The sequence below is a fragment of the Diplotaxodon limnothrissa genome, linkage group LG15 (assembly GCF_057381915.1).
Source record: "Diplotaxodon limnothrissa isolate DT_005_m linkage group LG15, D_limnothrissa_male_GT1.1, whole genome shotgun sequence".
Taxonomy (NCBI): domain Eukaryota; kingdom Metazoa; phylum Chordata; class Actinopteri; order Cichliformes; family Cichlidae; genus Diplotaxodon; species Diplotaxodon limnothrissa.
The window spans coordinates 4,243,048-4,262,810 of NC_140610.1; the positions used below are offsets into that span (position 1 = coordinate 4,243,048).

At 40.8% G+C, this 19,763-nt stretch overlaps 2 protein-coding genes across 3 annotated transcripts in view; one reads left to right on the forward strand and one right to left on the reverse strand.

Moving 5' to 3' along the window:
* Nucleotides 1-3,051: 3,051 nt before the first annotated feature.
* Nucleotides 3,052-10,160, reverse strand: ubxn2a (UBX domain protein 2A). 2 transcript variants are annotated; one of them, XM_085372896.1, is made up of 7 exons: nt 10,042-10,160; nt 9,612-9,674; nt 8,238-8,349; nt 6,923-7,032; nt 4,853-4,990; nt 4,374-4,535; nt 3,052-3,645 (listed from the first exon to the last, which is right to left on the reverse strand). In XM_085372896.1, exons 2-7 carry the CDS (start codon nt 9,653-9,655, stop codon nt 3,462-3,464), a joined length of 750 nt encoding a protein of 249 aa, XP_085229022.1. In that variant the 5' UTR covers nt 9,656-9,674; nt 10,042-10,160; the 3' UTR covers nt 3,052-3,461. The 2 variants fall into 2 exon arrangements, with proteins under 2 accessions (XP_085229022.1, XP_085229023.1); XM_085372897.1 differs by lacking the exon at nt 9,612-9,674 and having other exon boundaries at nt 10,042-10,158.
* A 2,882-nt stretch (nt 10,161-13,042) lies between these two features.
* The window catches only part of atad2b (ATPase family AAA domain containing 2B), a 68,650-nt gene continuing 61,929 nt past the window's right edge, over nt 13,043-19,763 (forward strand). Inside the window, exons 1-12 of the mRNA XM_085373587.1 lie at nt 13,043-13,231; nt 14,969-15,135; nt 16,008-16,039; nt 16,144-16,291; nt 16,618-16,717; nt 16,823-16,952; nt 17,135-17,284; nt 17,424-17,499; nt 17,659-17,760; nt 17,849-17,960; nt 18,986-19,101; nt 19,439-19,613. Coding sequence (XP_085229713.1) covers nt 13,133-13,231; nt 14,969-15,135; nt 16,008-16,039; nt 16,144-16,291; nt 16,618-16,717; nt 16,823-16,952; nt 17,135-17,284; nt 17,424-17,499; nt 17,659-17,760; nt 17,849-17,960; nt 18,986-19,101; nt 19,439-19,613 — 1,407 coding nt within the window. The 5' untranslated portion in view covers nt 13,043-13,132. The remainder of the gene's footprint in view (nt 13,232-14,968; nt 15,136-16,007; nt 16,040-16,143; nt 16,292-16,617; nt 16,718-16,822; nt 16,953-17,134; nt 17,285-17,423; nt 17,500-17,658; nt 17,761-17,848; nt 17,961-18,985; nt 19,102-19,438; nt 19,614-19,763) is intronic.

The following is a 19,763-nucleotide window of genomic DNA, read 5'->3' on the forward strand; positions in this document are numbered from 1 at the left end:
TAACACATGGCTCTTACCTGCATAAGCTGCCTTTGTAGTTTTAAAGTATCGGTATCAGTATTAGTATTGGCGATACTGGCCCTGTATTTAATTGATATCGGATTGATACCAACATTTGCAACTGTAGATGTCTCCAAAGTGTCCCCTAGACTTCAGTTTTAAAATGCACAACTTTACAGCAGAAATAAACATGTTTACAGCCTTATACAAAAAACAGTTTTGTCCTGCATGACTGATTTCTGACTACATAATAACTGTAATGAGTATGAAATCTTAAACTGGGTGTTTTCTTGGTTGCCATTTTGGTGTTTGGTCCAACTGAGATACTGAGGGATGGTGCTGAAGCTCATGCTCATATGTGAGCAACTTGTAAATCACAAAGTAAAGCATAGGTTGCTTTTTAAATGCGATAACAAGATAAATGTAGAGAATAGCTCATGGTTTTATTAGACTTCTAAGGAGGTGGGCCTCTTTTTGAAACCCGACCAACTGCCCTCTGCTGGTCATAACAGCTGGTTAAAGCAGGGGTGTCAAACTCCAGACCTCGAGGGCCGGTGTCCTGCAGGTTTTAGATCTCACCCTAGGTCAACACACATGAATCAAATGATTAGTTCATTACCAGGCCTCTGGAGAACTTCAAGACATGTCGAGGAGGTCATGTAGCAATTTGAATTTGTTGTATTGGATTTATAACATCTAAAACCTGCAGGACTCCGGCCCTCAAGGCCTGGAGTTCGACACCTGTGGGTTAAAGGTACTTCTGCATTGGCCTAAGTTTTATATCACCAACTAGACAAACAAAGCTTTGTAGTGTTAGCAGATGAAAACTGGATCAACAAAAAAGACTAATGGATTATGTCACCCTCACCATTTCCATTTTTCTTATACAGTTTATGGAGTGGGTTACACTGTGCAATCTTCAAAATAAACGTTTTTCCTTTTACCATCAGCAGCGACCTCATGAACCTTCATACACAGGCTATTTACCAATATTGTCTTGTTTTAAACATGTGGTTGATGAACTTATTATAAATAACTAGCTGATAATAATCCTTTGTTACAATGGTCAAACAACAATTTTACTCCTCTGTTGGGAATGCCTTAGATTTGACCTTCCTTATCCCAGAGACAAGAGAAATATCCCAAAAACAGAAGTATTTATGATAATTATTTGCTGTTTGTATCAAGCGTTAGTCAACCTTGTTCACCCAGAATGTAAAATAACATGAATATAATAAAAAATGTCACCAGCTGCATAGTGCAAAAATATTTTTAACAGCGTCTTTTCACCTTCGCTGCCTTTTAAGAGTTTGATTTCTTTCAACTTCACACTACCTGTCTGCAATCCTGGCTTTCACTGTAGTTTCTTTCCCACAATTAGTCATGCAAGTTGAGCAGGAAACTGCACGACAGAGTAAACTGAATTCAAGTTTGTGGTTGACTTTAACCACAGTTTGTGTTAAACCTGTTTCTTTTAGACAGTGAGCTAGCTGAGAGACTGCACTGAGGCACAGTAGAAGGTAAAAAGAACTGCGAATCATGTAAAATAACTGTAGTAGAGTCCAAGGATAAAAAATATGGAGCTGGAATTGTGCATAATATATTCACTTTAAGATGGACCCCGAAAAAGAAAGGAGGCCTTTTTGTATGGTTTGGGGAATTAGACAAACTCTGGAAAGGCCCTTTTCACTCTTTGATTTCACTCTTTAGTTTTCCAACTAAGCATAAGCAGCTGTTTTGGTCCCAGATGCTTACTCTCAGCGATCCTCCTCTCCTTCAAGCATGACAACAAACATGTCATGTAGACCTCAGCTACCTGAACCAAGACCTCTCCATAAATTCCAAGCATGCAAACCCCCTCTATGAAAACCACATTACCGACAAGGGCACAGGCACCGCGGCAGCAAAGTCGGGCTTATGACCTGCATTAGAATGGGTATGTTTCCGATAATGCGTGAAGAGGAATGTACGAAATGAAAAGGTCTGCCGCTGCTCGAGTAAAGAAGGTCATTCTGAGAGGAAATGTGGGGAGTTGAAGGGAAAGTAATTCCCTGCATGCTTTGCCTTATTAAATATGCAGCACAAAGGAAATATGGTCTGTTTTAACTCTCTAGCCCACAACCAAGCGATGCACCCAGCCTGCAGCTTCAGGTATAAAATCCTAAACATACAGTCAGATCAGCTTAGAGACATTTCTGCTGCCGGATTTCTTCGTGTGACCTTGACCATCCAGAGGATGTGAGCTCCTCTTCCTCAACTCCCCCCACCCCCTCCTCACCCGCCTTTAAATATTGAAGATGGATAATGGTGTTGGGCTTCATCATGAGGCCAGTGCTGAGAGCTTGGCTACAGCACACACACACAGACACACACGTAAAACCAAACACGTCACGTACAAAGAAACACAAGGTTCAATACTCAAGAAAGAACCATCGGAATACGATGTTTGTGTTTGCTGGCAGTTTTTCCGTGAATCAGCATCAGATGTACGCTTAAGTGTCTTAAGCACCGCTGTGATGTCATCATTCCTCATCAGTGAGCCCTCCCTCCCTCCCTAATCTAAACCCCCTATTAGGACTGTAAATGCCAGCACAGATGTGGAGTAAGGTGCAGCATTGGTGCTTAAGAGTCCAGCCATAATCACGTATCTGTCATCAGTAGTGAAAGCACAGCTAAACAAATGATATTAAAACAACACCAATTCAATTTGATCAATTTATTAAATGTTAAAACAAAAAAATGCAAAATTTTAAGGATTTTTTAAAATTTTATTTTGTCATACCTTGACATGTGATATGTCGGCCAATGATTTGGTCAAATAAAACAATGCATTTGACCGAAAGAAAAATCATAACACTACACAAGGCGAGATAGAGATTAAACAGCAAGGCAAACATAAATACTTCTTTTGTATCACAGTACTGTGCAAACAAAAAAATCACATGTTTGTAAACTTAAAACCTCAGCCCCTTATATATATATATATATATATATATATATATATATATATATATATATATATATATATATATATATATATATACTGCTGACTGTGCAGAAAAGGTGGTAAATCACAATTTGGGAAGACTTGCTTGGTGGTGATGGTGGTGGGATTTTGCATGTGTGATGGGGCGGATGGAGGTTTCACACGTGGCAGATTAAACAGATGGAGATCCCTTGGAGGACCATCTGCATGGGCGACAGCCTATATAGTTTTTCAGCAGATTTAAGAAGGTCTGACGACAGGTAACTGCTGTCCTCCAGAGGAAGGACAGCACCTTTTGCAACTAAGCGATTATATCGTTAATAAAGTTTGAGCTAATCCCACACGGGGACAGTAGAAGGAGACAGCAGCTGTCAAATGCGAGTGCTGTGGACCTTGAGATTGCTATCAGGGGGACACAATGAGTCAGTGAGGGGGAAAAGCAGCGTGCTGTGTGTGAATTATGGGCTCGTGTTGGTCAGGAGTGTCCAAATGGAGCCTGTGTGTTCAGGGCTCTCTGTACAATGACAGCGTTGGTCAAATCCGCTTCTTCCAGACTTAATTCTTTGTTGGTGAGCTCTCGGAAAGGAAGAGACGTCGTCAGGACGAAAGGTGGGCAGCTCCTCTGGCAGCGTGACACGAAATCATGAACATCAGCGATCCTGGAGGAGAAAAAATATAAATAAATTAAACATCAAGACTGGAGATTTAAATAAACGAAACAAACAAACTGCCATCGTAAATACAGAAATGAACATGTCTGCTCCTATTAAAACTTTCCCAGCCAAGTACTCCAGTCCCTACTGTGACACGTGACTTCTGTATGAAGCACTATACTAGTACCATCATATATTATTAATAATGAGGCCCCAGTGTATATGAAGCAATCCTATGTAAGGCCTGCTCCTCACGCTGCAGGCTGGAAGGGTTCAGTCCTCTCCATCCATCCTTTGCTTACTAACCCTGTTATATAAAAGCTGCACCAGACTTACGCAATCCCTCTCAGGGGATTTTATAGATCCACGCTGTTGCTACATCTCAGATTATGTTTTCTGCTGCCCCATGCACTGTGGGGCAGGGGGACGTAACACGCAGCATGCCTCCAGCCTTTAACTCCAGCAGCCTAGAACAGAGCATTACGTAATCCTAACCCCCACCGACTTCACCACCTCCCAAGCTAGAGCAAACAAAAATCTTTTTTCATCCCTTCAACCACTTCTTTTTCCTGTTTGAGATTATGGGATTTACACGCAGCGCAGCAGGAGCAGAAAAGTGTCAAGATTCCTCTTACACAGCGCAGTTAGTCGGTCTTTAATTTGCTGATTCTTTCTCTTATTTTTGTCCTTTGATCAAACCGAAGATCGAGATGTGGCGTATTGGCGATACGTACCGATGCGATAGGTTAAACCTCTGCACCAGTCTCCTGCCGTCGGCCAACCAGATCTGCAGGGAGGTGACGGGAAGGGCGTGGTCTAGTGTTACCATGGGAATAGGAGGAGATTCTCCGTCCTCGTGCACAGATGGTGACCTGGCTACTACTCTGGGTGCCACACTGGGAATGGACAGAAGATAAATAGCAGATTAACCACCAGTTTAGGAGTGCGCACGCCGGGTTTACCATGCACACCGACGCCAGGAAAAAAAAATCTCATGCAAAATGTTTGCAGACTCTTTGTGTCAGTGATGGTGCAAAAATGTTTTGGTGCTCAGCTTGACAAGCAGACTCGTCTGCTGTGCCAGATTTGGTTGTGGGGTTTTTGATATTTGGATTTAGAGGGACACCTAGTGGTGCACGGTAGCCTTTAAATCTTGAGATCACACTGCACAAAATACAAAAACAATAGGACATTCACAGCGACAATCTCTCACCTGCCAAGTCTGTATCCTCGACCGCTGAAGGGATGAAAAGCCTTCTTCTTGGGAACGTAATTTTCCTCTGTCAGATCTTCCACGCTAATCTCCAGCTCCTCCTCTTCTGCTCTGCTCTCCCACTCTGCCGGAAGCTCCCTGGGATAGATTAAAGATCCGGATTGGAGTCCACTCAGATCAATCAATATGACAAATGAGCTGCACTAATAAGCTTTATCTAGCTTCAAGTGTCGGGCTTTGGTCAGCAGGGAGAATATCTTCCCTGCTAATTTCATCATGGGGGAGTGATCAAAACCAGTGAATCGAACCAAGGAGAGATGTTACATGTGACTTACATTCAGGCTTAGTCTGTCCCTCCTTCTTGTATGTGTGCAGCACATATAATTTAAGTAGGTCTGCATCAGTGTTCCCAAAGTGAATGGGTTCAAAAGTAATCAGACAATTGCCTACTTAATATTCCTGATCTAGCCCTTTGACATTTTGTCATTAGCCCATGATGAAAAGAGCTCCCGTTGATTGATTGAGAGCTGTCTTTTGGATTGAGGTGGCTACTCAGGAAATTGAGAAAACGGCAATCAAGCAGGTATACCAAGAAGCATGATTGGTTATCATCACTAAACTCTGGCAAGTAGGTTTGATAATGGACGTAGATATGGTATTTAAACATATTTAAACTAAAGACAAAGAAAGAGAGAAAATAAAAAACAACTTCATTTGGCATTTATTCAAAGCGATCTAACGCTGCAGGCTCTGATTGAAATCAATAAAGTATTAACCCACGCCGGCAGTCTCAACTGAACGGGTCAATGCTATTTGAACTGACGTTCATTAAACACTTGGCTGGTGTCGAGGAGAAGTGGACCACCTCTAATTCATTAAAACTTTTTTTTTTTTGGCATTTTGATATTGACTTAACTTCTGACACCACAAACAACTTTGGGTCATGCCCGTGCCTGCCGTGGAGCCATGCCCAGACAATGCATTCATCAAGCAGCGGCAGCTACTACACACTTGTTAAAGCAGTTGTAAAATGTTGCTTAGTGCCCACTCAGCAATAATGTTATGTTTTTGGTTTATGCATGTGAGACATGGGGAACCTGTCCACCGTGCACTCTGCTTTTTGCACCATAACAGCTGTGATGGACATTTTACAGATAAATTCAGCTGAATTGGTGTTTTTAGCTGTCCTGATTGTTTTAGTATAAGTGTGTTTTTGGTAGAAAAAAATCAGAAATTAGTATAACGTCTGCCACTTCTTTTTTTGTCCTCCCCTTGTCCAGTTTCCTGAATATTTTTAAGGTCAGACCGCACACCATGCAAAGATATGCCAAGCTTTAGGCTAACAGATATTTGGAAATCATCTTGTTGGTGTTATTATTGAGATTTGTCACGTATTCAACTATAAATAGGAACAAATGAGGTGTTTCAGAGAAAAGTCACGTGTCACAGTAGGGACTGGAGTACTTGGCTGGGAAAGTTTTAATAGGAGCAGACATGTTCAGTGGGGAGTGTTACATGGTCAGGTACTGGACTGAAGATGAGTGGAAAAAGAGCTAATGAATGAAGAAAAGCCTGGAGAACTATTGTTCAAGAACACTTTAAAAATGACAAGAAAATCTTTCTCCTTGGATGCGAAATGTTAAACAACTTTTGCACCTTACTGTACATTTCTCCCTAACACTGATAGCACATCTGCTCCGCAATGAGCACAAAATATAAATAAACATGTTTTATATTTAATTTCTGTATGACTTTGCTCTTATTAGGAGAAATGTGTTAAATTTATGTTACAGATTACTCAAAAAGATATTAAGATGATAAGAAAAATGACACCGTCTTGCCAATAACTTTTCACTGCCTGAGGAACAATAAGAATTGCACTATTAGTCTGAACACTCCCTTCTCATCAGTGAGAGAACACTATTTGAGGTCGTTAAGCCACCAAGAGTAATTAAAAACCATGATTAAAGCCTAGGATTTGATGGCCCTCCTTTGTGGTAAGGCAGCAAAAATCTAACTGAAGACATCGTTAAAACAGGAAGGTTATCCTGTTTCAGCCAGTCGACTCACCCCCTTTTGATGGCATCCAGGAACTCTTGATTCTCTGGAATGGAGTAGCTGCGAAAGTCCTCGTCATTCACAGTGAAGCCGTCCTTCCACAGCCTCACCACCATCTCCACCTGGAACCAAAGCAAAAAAAACCCCAATCAAATAGGCCTGACAGGATTCAGAGATAAAGTCGCCACACAGCTGTTAACCTCGGGAGGTCGGACTTTTACTGCGGACTGTTTATCCTGGCAACGAACGGGTAAACAAAATATCCTGTGATCACTGAAGCCTGGTGCTTGTGCTTTCAACTGAGATTTGCCTGACAGAGCTCGGCGAGAGTTCTCATTTGGAGAGACTTACGTCATTTTCACTCACGCACCGCAGGCCATTGGAGGCGAACGTGAGCATGCAATTTTCAACGCAATTAAACAAATGTTTAGCCTGCCGGGTCCCTATTACAAAGGCTTTGTGAGGTTCGTCTGGGCACGTGCCAGAAAAACTACAGGTAATAGTTCAGTGATTTCTCTGCAGGCAAGTGCGTCCTGCGTGGCTGTAGACACTCACTGTTCTACCTCTTTCCTGACTCCTCCATTTCTCTCCCCGTTTCCCTTCCTTAACAATAGCTTCTTGACAACCTGAGACACTGTGACCATTTCTGATGAGGCTTCAATGAACAGTACGTAGGTCAGCTGAAGGATAGAGACATCTCCCGGGTCCTGTGTTAGGTCTTTTGCTGGGTTTTTCCTCAAGGACATTACTTCCAGATTTTTTTTATTCTGTACTTATCCAGTTTCCTCAAAACTTTAACATTTTGGGCTAATAGTCCTAGAGGAATTACTTTGCTGGTGCAAAAATACTATTTATACTTCTCTTGTGGTGTTATCTTTGGCATTTTTCATAGTTTCAACTAAAGAAATGTGAACAAATTAAGTGTTTTTGCCTTAATGATGCAAAAATTGATTCTTTGCTAAGCTGTCAATTATTTATAGACATAACACTAGTTTCACTCCTTAAGTTTGATGCCTTTTTCTACTTAAATGCATTAAGTGGCTTAGCAAACAAAAATAACAATCCTGTGAAAATAGTCAGATACAAGGACCGGACTGAAAATGAGTGAAAAAGCAGCCAATACTGATGAAAACCAATTTTAAAAAAATGACAAGTGAGTCTGGCTCCTTGGAAGCATAAATGTAAAGCAATGAGGTGTGGCTTAAGACTCTTGCATAGTACTGTGTATACTTTACTTAAATGTTGTGTTATTACTAGTCTATAAGCTCAGAAATGTAGGCTGGACATTTGCAGAGATCTGGCTCTCAAGTGTGAATTTGTCTCTGACCTTTGAAGTCCCTGAGGCATCGTAACAGATCTTCTCCACCTCATCGAGGAGGTCTTCCACAGAAAAACTACGACTCATTGGAGCTTCCTCTTCATTGTCCTCACTGACCACCCTTTATGAGAAGAAAGTGCAGGTATTCACTCATCATGCTTATTGAATGTCAGTCTACAGTCACAAGCGTTAATGTGCAAGACCATGCAAAGCAAGTTCACACACCCCAGAATATGTTATTATTATTATTATGTCCAATAGGGCTGGGCGATATGACCCAAAATTCATATCTCGATATTTTTTAGCTGGATGGCGATATAAGATATATATCTCGATATTTTTTTTTAAAGCCATAAGTTAAGAACAAAAAGAGAGTTCTTAGTCACACTGTGTCCCAGATGTCACACGGGCACTTTTATTTACATACAGCGTAGATGTACATGAAGAAATTACTTAAAAATAAATTATCAGCATTTATTAAATAATCATGGTCCATAAATAAAAGAAAATGTTGTTTTTGTGCATAACAAAAAGCTCACAATTGTGCAGTCAAAATGTAAACTAATAGACGCTGAGCATAATAACAAAGAGACAGATTTCACAGCTGCACCACGTCTCTGAACAGGTGCCATTTATGGTCCTTATACACACACAGTACGGTAATATTACGTTGAAGCACAGTACGTATCACTCCGCGAGGCTCCTCCCCGGTAGCCGTAATCCTCCGACAATCCATCAAGCGGTGCAGCTCCGTAGCTTAGCAAAGTCATATTAAAACATTTTTTGACAGATTGCTGAGCGCTGTGTACCACATAAAATCGGTTCGCGGTCAGTAAGCACAACCAGAATTAATACATAAGGCGCACTGTCCAGTTTTGAGAAAATGAAAGGATTTTAGGCCGTGCAGCTCCTCCGGGCTGCATGTCGTTAGCGCGGTTAGCTCGTTAGCGTGGTTAGCTAGCTAACACGTTGACGCCGTCCAGCCCCACGCACGGGACGATCCGCGGTAACTCGCTAACGGAGATTTTCCGCTTTCATCTTGTCATTGCCTGCAGGTGAAGCTATGGGGGAGGCGGAGTTGTGTTCAGTGAAGGAGAGGCGAGGCCGAGTAACGTTGCGTAGAGACAAAAGTGGACGAAAGAGAGGCAAACCTGCGGCTCCACAAGTATAATTATAACGTAACATAGGCTATATCGATATAAACGATATTGTCACATCTTATATCTCGTATGAAAATATATCGATATTTTTAAAAAAACTCGATATATCGCCCAGCCCTAATGTCCAACCCAGTTATTTTCAGATTATTTCACATCCACGGCATCAATTCAGTTACAGGACTTCATTTGCCTAGAAGTGAATTTAACAAAGAGAATGACTTACCATTGTTCATCTTTTTCACTCTCCACAGTGTCAGTTTCTTTCATGTCTTCCTATGTTTCCCATCTAAGGAACAAGCGAGCACACACACACACTAGCGTGGTTGATGTTCAATATTTTGGAGGGTAACCTTTTATTGTCTTAGCGGCGTATTATGTACACGTGTGGAGTAAAACTGTGCTACACCGCTTAAAAATGACCTAAAACGGATCATTTTTATAAAGCACTACGTGATCGATAGATAGCCAGACAGCCAAGCAGCCTGTAGCTTTATCGTTATTTATGCAAGTGGGCGGCAGAAAGCGATGGACCCGCAAAGAGCAAAACACACACGCAGGAGCCGGTCGTAAAAACGAGGATTATATGTCAGCATAAACACAACAGATGCCCATTAGCATGCGCGCATAAAGGGTAAGGTCGAATAGTGAATTACCAGTCCGTGTTTTAATCGGTTAATCCAGGGCTACACATCTGTAGCCATAAGTTTCAGGGTAGCGGCGCTTCTGCTGAGCAATACATGTGACGTAACAGTGCCGTAAATCCACTCGCGATGTCGCGGTTGTACACTCTTCTGTGCTGAACTCAGCAGGTCTTCTCTCCCAGCTGAAACTCACGATACAGTATTAGATGGCATGGAAAGCCCACTGGATCCAAACTTGTGTGCGTTTGTTTCTATTTAGAGGTAAGATGTCTCATATGGCTCAACTCTATGGAGGGCTTAAACTGCCAAAATACAAAACAAATAATTAATGACTCACTAATAAACACGCAGGGAAACAAACACAGACAAAAATAATTTAATATAGTTTTCTGGTACATTTTCTTGCAGAAGCTTCTCATACGCCCTGAGGACCAAAACTACCAAAATTATAAATGAACAGGTAAATAAATCAGTAAAAAACAAATAACAATTTTAAAAAAGCTATCTTACTGAAACGCACAAAATCTCTTTTTGGTTGTTTTAACTGAGGAACAGAGCAACCAAACCTGGCACACAGGTACATCTTCCACACTGGATGTGATCACATTGCTTTGGTTCAAGGTTCAAGGTTCTTTATTTGTCACATGCATAGTTATACAAGTATAACACACAGTGAAATGTAGCAACCTGTCTTTGAAGCTGACAGGTGATTGCTTATGGACATTCTAGGCTCTGACTGCCTCACTGAAACTCCAATACATTTATTACGATATATTTACTACGTTGATCAGTGACATCCTGCACTCAGTAGTTTCAGTCGCTCATTTGGAAGTTTGGAAAAATTTGTCTTGGATCCAGCCCTCTATACAACATCACTGGTTATTTTACTTGTAGTTGTTTCAAATGCCTGAATGTAAATCACTTTCTGTGGCCTGTAGTTGCCAAATCGCTGTGAATTGCTTCCTGTAGGGGTACAGCTTTGGGCCCCTCAAGGTTCTCATCTATATCACATATTATGTTCCCTAACAACCACCTCTCAACAGGTTTTAATGACCCATTTGTAGCAGTTATGCACTTAAATTACCTTTCACGTGCATGACACCACTTTCACTGTACAACAATAACATTTAAATTGTTGCCTATTTGTTATTGTGACGCAAAACTTGAATAATGCATGATATATTATGATGTCATTATGTTGCACATTGTAGCCAATAGAAACAATACTACAGCATGGTCATTTAATAGTCAAATACAATTCAACACATCAAATATAATTTTATAAAAGATCTTTTTATTTTTCCCCATTCATTTGCTTACTTATTAAATGTGCCTCGTATTTATGAATTTGGCATACGTTTATACTTTTTTGACATAATTATAGACATTGTGCTTGAGAAATAATATAGCATCCAAGGTGGCATGTTCAGTATAAAACACACCCTTAAACTTATTTTCATTATCTTTGAATCAATTATCATTGTTAGCAAATGTATTATTATAGTATTTTCACTACTTCTAATAAAAGTAGTAATTTAAACTTGACATATGTTACATCAATTATTAAGCAGCTACACAGCGAAGATGGTGATGTATGGTGTGAAAAACAGGCTGTATTTCTGAAATTACGCTAATGAGAGATTAAAAAAAATGTTTAAAAATGAAAGGAAGCTCTTGATGGTAACAGAATTTAGTTTAGGTGTGGACTTAAATCATATCCAGGAAAATATGTTTGGTTAACATGAAATCCATGCCTGATCTTTGATGGCGTATCAGTGGAGAATGATTTCAGTGACCCTTGACCTTTTCTGCATTCCCATACCTTCTATTAAACTCTATGAGAACATATAAGCACAGGTAAAGAAATTTCATTTTTCAATCATCTAACCGATATTTCGATGGCGAGATAATGAACTGGACATGTGAATGAATCGTCTAGTTCACTTCATTTGAAATCGACAGCCTGTCTGGAGTGCATTGCCCACTTATGCTCAGAACAGGGTACAATGATAATGAAAACAGATTCCTGTTTCCATGTGAAAGGTTTAAATTTTCTTACATTTGTATAAAAAAATATTTATTTGAGATATCAAATGGGAATATTTTATGGCACAAGGTTCTTAAGAAAGAAACAACAACATTTTGACATTGATTTTTAGAAACTATTGCTTGAACCAAAAAAGAGGAAAAAAAGAAGAAAAAAACCCAAAACAGATGGCTAGCACAGTTGCATCTTGACTCGAGCCAGAAATAGAACAGAAATCACACAAACAGTCATTTTTACTTGTGGGGATAAAATGACAGGGAGTGCAGTGAAAGAAGCAAGGCTAAAAGCATCAAAGTGAGAAGAGATTATTATTAATTCAGCCTCTTCTACTACATACTTGGAGGTCACAAAGAATTCAAAATTTGATAGTCAGTACAATTCAGCCCTGTCTTGCAAACAAAAACAGTTTTTTATGTTGTAGTAATAATAGCTTGTGTGATTATTCGAGTTTTAAAGATTCTGATTGCTGCTTTACAGGGCAAATCTAAATATTTTTATCATTCACAGACCTTTTACATTTGTTGATGTTTTAATATATATATATATATATATATATATATATATATATATATATATATATATATTTGATGAAGACAAAGAGTGAATTGCTGCACATACTGGGCATCCAGGCTGCCCACTTCCATCTGTTTTCCTGCTGGCGTCAATTGTACCACCTTTTGTTATTCATTTGGTGACTTATCGTGCTTTAATAGTACTTAGCTGATTAACTGACTGTCCCCAGTGTACAATACAAGTACTTACCCATAGTAACATATCTGCATTAAGAATTACTGCCTTTGTGATATCAAGTATCCATGTAATAACAAAGATAGTAGGTCTTTTGGTGGTAATCCAGTCAGTAGAAATGAATGCACCTGCCAAACAGACTTAGAACCACCACACACAGAGAGAGAGGGAGAGAGAGGCGGGGAGATAGGGAGGTAGACACAGAGAGAGAGAGAGAGATGGCGCCTCGAACTCGATCCTGCTCTCACTGAGGCAGTGTTTAGAGCCGGTTAGAGAGATTCAGTAAGGGGCAGACAAAAGAAAAAAAACATGGTGAACACAAGGAAAAGCTCACGGACTAGGAGCGGTCCATTCATCTCGTCGAGGACTAGGTCGTCGTCGAGAAACGAGCGAAACTCTGAGGAACATGTAAGCCGGTTTCTTTTCTTTACCGGCGAGCTAGCTGGCTGGCTAGTTTGGCTAGCTGGTTGCTAGCCTTGGCCTCAAGGTGCTCCACATAATGTATTATTCACAGCAAAATACGAGCAGTATCGACACTGACACCAACACAGTCACGCAGATACACAGTGTAAGACATGATTGCGGCTAGTCGTTTGCGTATCCTTCGCACTGAACGGATTGTACAGCTGTTAGATTACAAGCTAGCGATATGAACTGGCTATAGCTTCAACTTGAGTTCCCTTTGTTTTTGGCAATTTTAACCGGCTGACTTGTTCCACTGTTTTCACCATTAATTAGCCCACCCAATAAAGACAGTTGGGGTTTTGACTCAAGGCTGTTGGCACTACTATGTGTCGCTATCCTCGAAGTGTCAGCTTACTTATTATCTCACATATGAAGGGAGAAAGCGATAGTTAAGCTAGCATTGTAGGTTATAGTTAGCCTAGCAGCTAGCTTACAGTGGGGGGAAGGGAGTCCCAGGTTCACAACAGTTGGCTGGCTCGGGTCCGTATTTAGCAAGTCTGAACCTGGTGAACTTTAAGTTATAAATGACCCAAAGACCCATGGGCAAGTTGGTTTTTAGACTGTCCGTTTAAAACACACTCGTAGAGTTAAATATTCCCATGTGTTCTTCGAAAGAATGATTTGATAAATGAGCTTTAGATTTTACTCCCGATCGCCCGACCTACAAGCTGCCTGACAGGCTTTGTTTCAAAATGTAAACATTGTGATTATGCAAGACAGGAAGGTCTGTATTTCCGTAATATTTACGATTATTAAGGCACTTAACACAGACAAAGAAATCATTTAATCAATGGGAAATATCTGTTGGTTGCTGTTAGCGCATTCCTGAGTTTTAATGGTTTGTTGGACGAGTGGTGGTACGTCGCAGAATTGTGGGTCATGATTCATGAAATACGTAGCTCCAGTCCAGACCAATCGATAGCACCCGATATTGCACTGTGTGAGTGTAGAACTGCACTCTTTGTAACAGAGTTGTAACTTTCCCACCTTTTATTTACATTGCCATATCACAAGAAGTCAGTGTAGTGTTGTACTCCATGCAACCAGCCATTTTACTCTGTTAGCTACTTGTTGACCTTGTCAGAACTTGTCAGAACCGACTGTCCTGCTGTGACAGTGTTTGCAGAGTGATTCACATGTGGAAATGATTTCACGGTGGACCTCTTGGGCAGCCTCCGTGCGTTTCTTCACTCCTGGTACATCCTGCATTTTACAGTCTGTCTGCATCCATCTATCCACCCAGTCAGACAAACCCCTCTGTCAGCACTGCAGACAGTTGCCTATGACAACAGTGAGATATGCTCACATATCAGCGGGGAAGTTAGGCTGTGAAGGGCATGAGCATCAAGGGCATATGTCTGGTTGGTGCTGTGCTGAGATTCACAGGGTACATTGAGGAAGTGGGTTCAGGGCGTCTTGTTTCATGACAGTCCTCTATTCTGGATTTGACGCTCTCCGATCTTGTTCTCTTGTGTCCTCGATTTTTTTAATTTTTTTTTCCCGCCCCATGAAATATATTTTTACTTAATATTCAAAGAGACCTTGTATGCAGATATTTGTGAAACATTCTCTCTGTATTTGTTATCCTCTTTTTTCCTTTCCTTGTTTTTTCTGATTGTGTGTCACAGTTTTGCCTTCACTCCCCTAAGTTCTGGTGTTATGTGTGTGTTTGTCCAACAGAAGGAGCCCAGCAGTGATGCGAGCAGTCCCAGCAGTCCACGGTTTGCACCGCCTTCCAAGCGCACACGGCGGCAGACTGCTTCTGAGCCAAGCTCCAGTGATACCTCCCCGTCCCCTCAGACTAAGGGCCAGAGGGTCAGCTGGGGCATTCCTACCTACTGCACAAGGTCAGCTCTTGGCCTAGTTTTTTTTACACACGTAAATTTAATTAAGACAGAGTTGGTCAAGATAGATATTTTGTGGCTCTGGCTGTGAAACCAGAGTTGCATTGTTACATGTCATGTTTTAGTGCTGTGTGATTAACCAAATTTGAAATTTTGATCAGTTATGATCTTCGCTTTTAACAGTTATGAAGACAAGATTATCTGGATAAAACAGTTACTTTTTGCATTACGTTTGCCTAATTTTTTAAAATGCAGTTTTCTTTGTTTTTAAGAGTTATTTCTTTGTATATATATTTTTCTTTTTCTTTAATACTTTTTTCCTGCTATTGTCAAGCATACATTTTTTTTACCCTTCCATAAAAGCTCAGACTCACTTGCTGTTTAATTCAGCTCTAGCTGAGATGACCAAAAGAGAGCATGCATAGACCTGTTAAGAGGAAGAAAAACTTATAAGGTTTCCATGGGTGAACTTGGGGATGGATTATTAGAAGTTGGCCTCGTATTTGAGGGTCTTTCCTTTGGCCACCTGGCCCAGGGCTAACTTGCAGGTCTCACAAGGCACACAAGTTCACTGCACCTTGAGGCTCCCCATTAGAGGCAGACTGGTAGCTGCACTCTTTACCCGTGTCACCCACTAGCTCTACCTGTTTTTTGTTTTGTTTTTTTCTTCTTCATGGAAATTCAAATGTTCAAAAAAATCCAGGTCACAGTTATCAACTAAAATAATTGTGATAATGATTTTTGGTTTAATCTTGTAGCCTTGTTGTGCATTGTGATCAGAAACACTCCATCCTAAGCTCCTAAGCAGTAATATGTGTGATTGCCATCTTTTGTGCAGCTGTCAGAATTATTTTCTTTGTTGTTCTGTTTTACAGACTGTCGTCTCGCATCATGCAAAATGGGCACGGTAAAGTATTTTCCCCCAGTTTATCCCTGTTTAAATAACAATCATCTGGGGAGCATATGATTAAAAAATACCAATTTTAATTGAATCTTCTATCTGTGCTGCAGCCCATATGAGTCACCGGAATGAGGAGAGCGGAGGGGGAGATCACTCTCATATGAATGGCCATGTGGAGCTGAAGAGGAGCTGTCGGGTGAAGAAGAGCCAATTTGAACACCTCAATCAGAGCCTGCTGTTTGACCAGCTGGTCAACAGGTAGCTTCAGGCAGTCATACTATTGACATGTTTCTTTGCAACAGTGCTTTGAACAGAGAATGAGCTGGAAATGTGGTTAACCGGTTCATTTGAAAGACACATTCATTTTTGGAACATATGAAAGTGGATCCTAAAAAAATATTCCTTATTAAATAGTATTTGTATGCTGTGTGTTGTAAGTTGTCACAGTGTTTATTGGTTCAAGATTTAAGATGAAACATGAGTAGAGAGAAAAACATTTTTGAGATTCTGTACTCTGAAAAGAGAACACTGTAGACAAAGTTGTTATCTTGTTTCTCATTCTGTGTTGGTTTACGTGTGTGCAGCACCGCGGAGGCTGTTCTTCAGGAGATGGACAACATCAGTAGCATCAGGCAGAATCGTGAGGTGGAGCGACTTCGCATGTGGACCGGAGAAACTGAGGAGGTGAGCGAAGCAGTGGAGCGCCACACAAACCAGGGTTTGAAAAGTACCACTGCCTGATGATGCAAGGTGAATGCAAGTGTTGGCATTAAGGCTCTTCTCTTTTAGGAAAACATGGACATGTATTCACGGGTGAAACGCAGGAAATCCATGCGCAGGAGTACTTTCAACATACCTGCGCATCACAAAGTCATGGGCAAAACAGAGCAGGAGGAGGAAGAGGAGGAAGGAACTGAAGGTCAGTTCCCTATTAATGTTCTGCTTACGAATCAGTGAAGAAAGCAAGAGATCATGAAGTCGTTATGAAGTACCTCGTCTTAAAACAAATTAATCATAAAAAATTTTGATTGCTTAGTGTACTATATAATATTTAAAAAACTCAGTATTCTCAAATTTAAAGATGATACTTATGGCTTTCAGAATCTCATGGTGAGGAAGAGGAGGAAGATGCAGAGGATGATGATGACGATGATGAAGGAGATGAAGCAGAGGAGGCAGGGGAGGAAAATGACAGGCCGTACAATCTGCGGCAGCGTAAGACAGTGCAGAGATATGAAGCACCGCCTATTGGTAAATATATGCATTTTCTGAATTATTCTTCACGCTTCTAAATTGGTTTCAAATGTAATTTAAACAGAACAAAAATCACAGTAAATGGAAATTATACCAGAGTGTAACCACTAATCATTTTTTGTTTCCCTTTTTTCAGAGCCAGTGAACAGAAAACAGAGCAACCCCTCACTTTTTGACACCCACAGATCCCCAGCGAGGAGAAGCCATATAAGGTGGGCAAACTGTGAAAAGCCCAAATCTGGTGCTCAACATATTACTGTCTTTTTCACAAGTAGCTTTTCACTAGTACGAGTAATGTGCTCATGAGGGAAAAAAGGAATGTCAGTGCGGAGTGATACAATTCTGACTCTTGATTTGTCACGCCTCTCCAGAGTGAAGAAACACGCCATTCACAGCAGTGACACCACCTCATCTTCTGATGAAGAACGCTTTGAGCGCAGAAAAAGCAAGAGCATGACTCGGGCCAGGAACAGGTGCTGGCTGCTGCCTTCTTTCTTCTTCCCTCAGTGTTTTTAACTACTCTGTTGTACTCACTTATTTCACTTGAATTTGTTGCAACAGGTGCTTGCCCATGAATCTGACGGCTGAAGACCTGGCTAGTGGGGTGCTGCGTGATCGAGTTAAAGTGGGTGCAAGCTTGGCTGATGTGGATCCAATGAACCTTGACCCTTCAGTGAGTGAAAATACTCCCAAGTTCCAAAACAATAATAGAACACAGTTTAGCCTGAATACTTGGGTTCATCAAAATTATTAGACAAAACTAAACGACCCACTGTTTAGTTTTGGAACGGTCAATTATTAATACATAAAAAAGAAATTTTCTGAGTTAAAATGTGACCTGTTATGCTTTTCCTTATTTAAAGTGGTGGATTGCCATATTAAACATAGCCAAAATTTCCATTAAAGAGTTCAGTATATGGACACACTTAGAATGTACTTCAGGCTGCTCTAATAGCCCTTTTCCACTAGCATCTACTGGACTAAACGGGACTCGACTCTTTTCGGTGGTTTTCCATTACAATTAAACATCACAAAATGTGTGTGCGGTCGTTACAGCCGTGTCCCGAAAGTCCTCTGACGTCATTTGTATGTAATGCGAATGGAGGGCGTTGAGATGATGGTATACCCGCTGCTCGGTGTGGGTTTTCGTCAGACTTGGGTACCACGGTGTTGTTTTCCTTTAGGCATTTCCCTAAATAATGGGGCTTTAGATTTTTGTGAAGGAGATGCTCTCATGACTCATCGAGTGATGCCACTGACTAACCAATCAGTAGAATGCAGGCTGTTGACGTCTCATTTTTGGATTGCCTCAGAATGCTTGGAAACGCGGCTGAGTAGGTACTAAAATACCTGGTACTGGGTACTATCACCTAATGGAAAACCCGAAAAACCGAGTCGAGCCATTCCCGAGTTGATCCGAGTAAATACTAGTGGAAAAGGTCTATAAATATCCCATACAATTTTCTTTTTCTACTCTTGGGTCTGTATGATGTCAGGGAGGGGGGATATCCTTCATTTGTTCAGCTCGATCTCTGAGCACAGAAACTCCACCATGTGATTTTCAAATCTTTTGTTTGCAAGAAAGAGCCCACTAGAAGAAAGGTGGCTTAAAGTCAGGAAGAGAGGTACAGCGCTTGCTTCCGACATTGGATAAACTGACTTAAAATATGTCTGTGGTTGTGTGTGTCTTCTCCCTAGGTAAGATTTGACAACGTGGGTGGTCTTAGTAATCACATACAGTCACTAAAGGAAATGGTGGTATTCCCTCTGCTGTATCCTGAGATCTTTGAGAAGTTCAAGATTCAGCCTCCCAGGTGAGAACGTACTGCAAGAATATAAGGTTATTCAGTTCCAATTTATGCTGTGTTTTCTAGGGAAAAAAATGGGATCGTTACTTTAACGATGACATTATATTTATGCCTTTTGTGCACAATAAAAGAAGTGTAAGCACTATTTGAAGTTGGTTAAGGGAGCATAAAATTGAGTTATCCCAACAATTTACAGCTTGAAGTACTATTAACATCAAATATTGATCAACCACAGGGTGAGAATTTCCTTTATGTAGTCATTTTAGAGATGAATCTAAAAAGTGGTGAGCTGTAATTATCACATAAACTAAGGTCCTATTCTCCCCCTGTTCTTTTTTTTTAGAGGGTGTTTGTTCTATGGCCCACCAGGCACAGGAAAGACCCTGGTTGCGCGAGCTCTTGCCAATGAGTGCAGTCATGGTGACAGGAAGGTTTCCTTCTTCATGAGGAAAGGAGCCGACTGCCTCAGCAAGTGGGTTGGTGAATCAGAACGGCAGCTACGCCTGCTCTTTGACCAGGTAAACCACTGCAACAGCACTCTGATGAGGTGGAAGACATTTTTTTGATTCTGATGGCATGTTTTCAGTTCTTCTAGTTCTTTGTACTTAAACACAGGTAAAGCTAAGGAGTGTAATCATATATTGAGTTAAGTAAGCTTGACTTTGGTC

Bases quoted from the DNA above. Each gene is read 5' to 3' on its own strand.
- ubxn2a (XM_085372896.1), bottom strand. From the start codon at position 9,655: ATGAAAGAAACTGACACTGTGGAGAGTGAAAAAGATGAACAATG. The intron at 8,350-9,611 runs GTAAGTCATTCT...CTTCTCATAAAG, and splicing joins AGTGAAAAAGATGAACAATG to GGTGGTCAGTGAGGACAATG. The intron at 3,646-4,373 runs GTACGTATCGCC...TTTCTCCTCCAG, and splicing joins AGGTTTAACCTATCGCATCG to GATCGCTGATGTTCATGATT.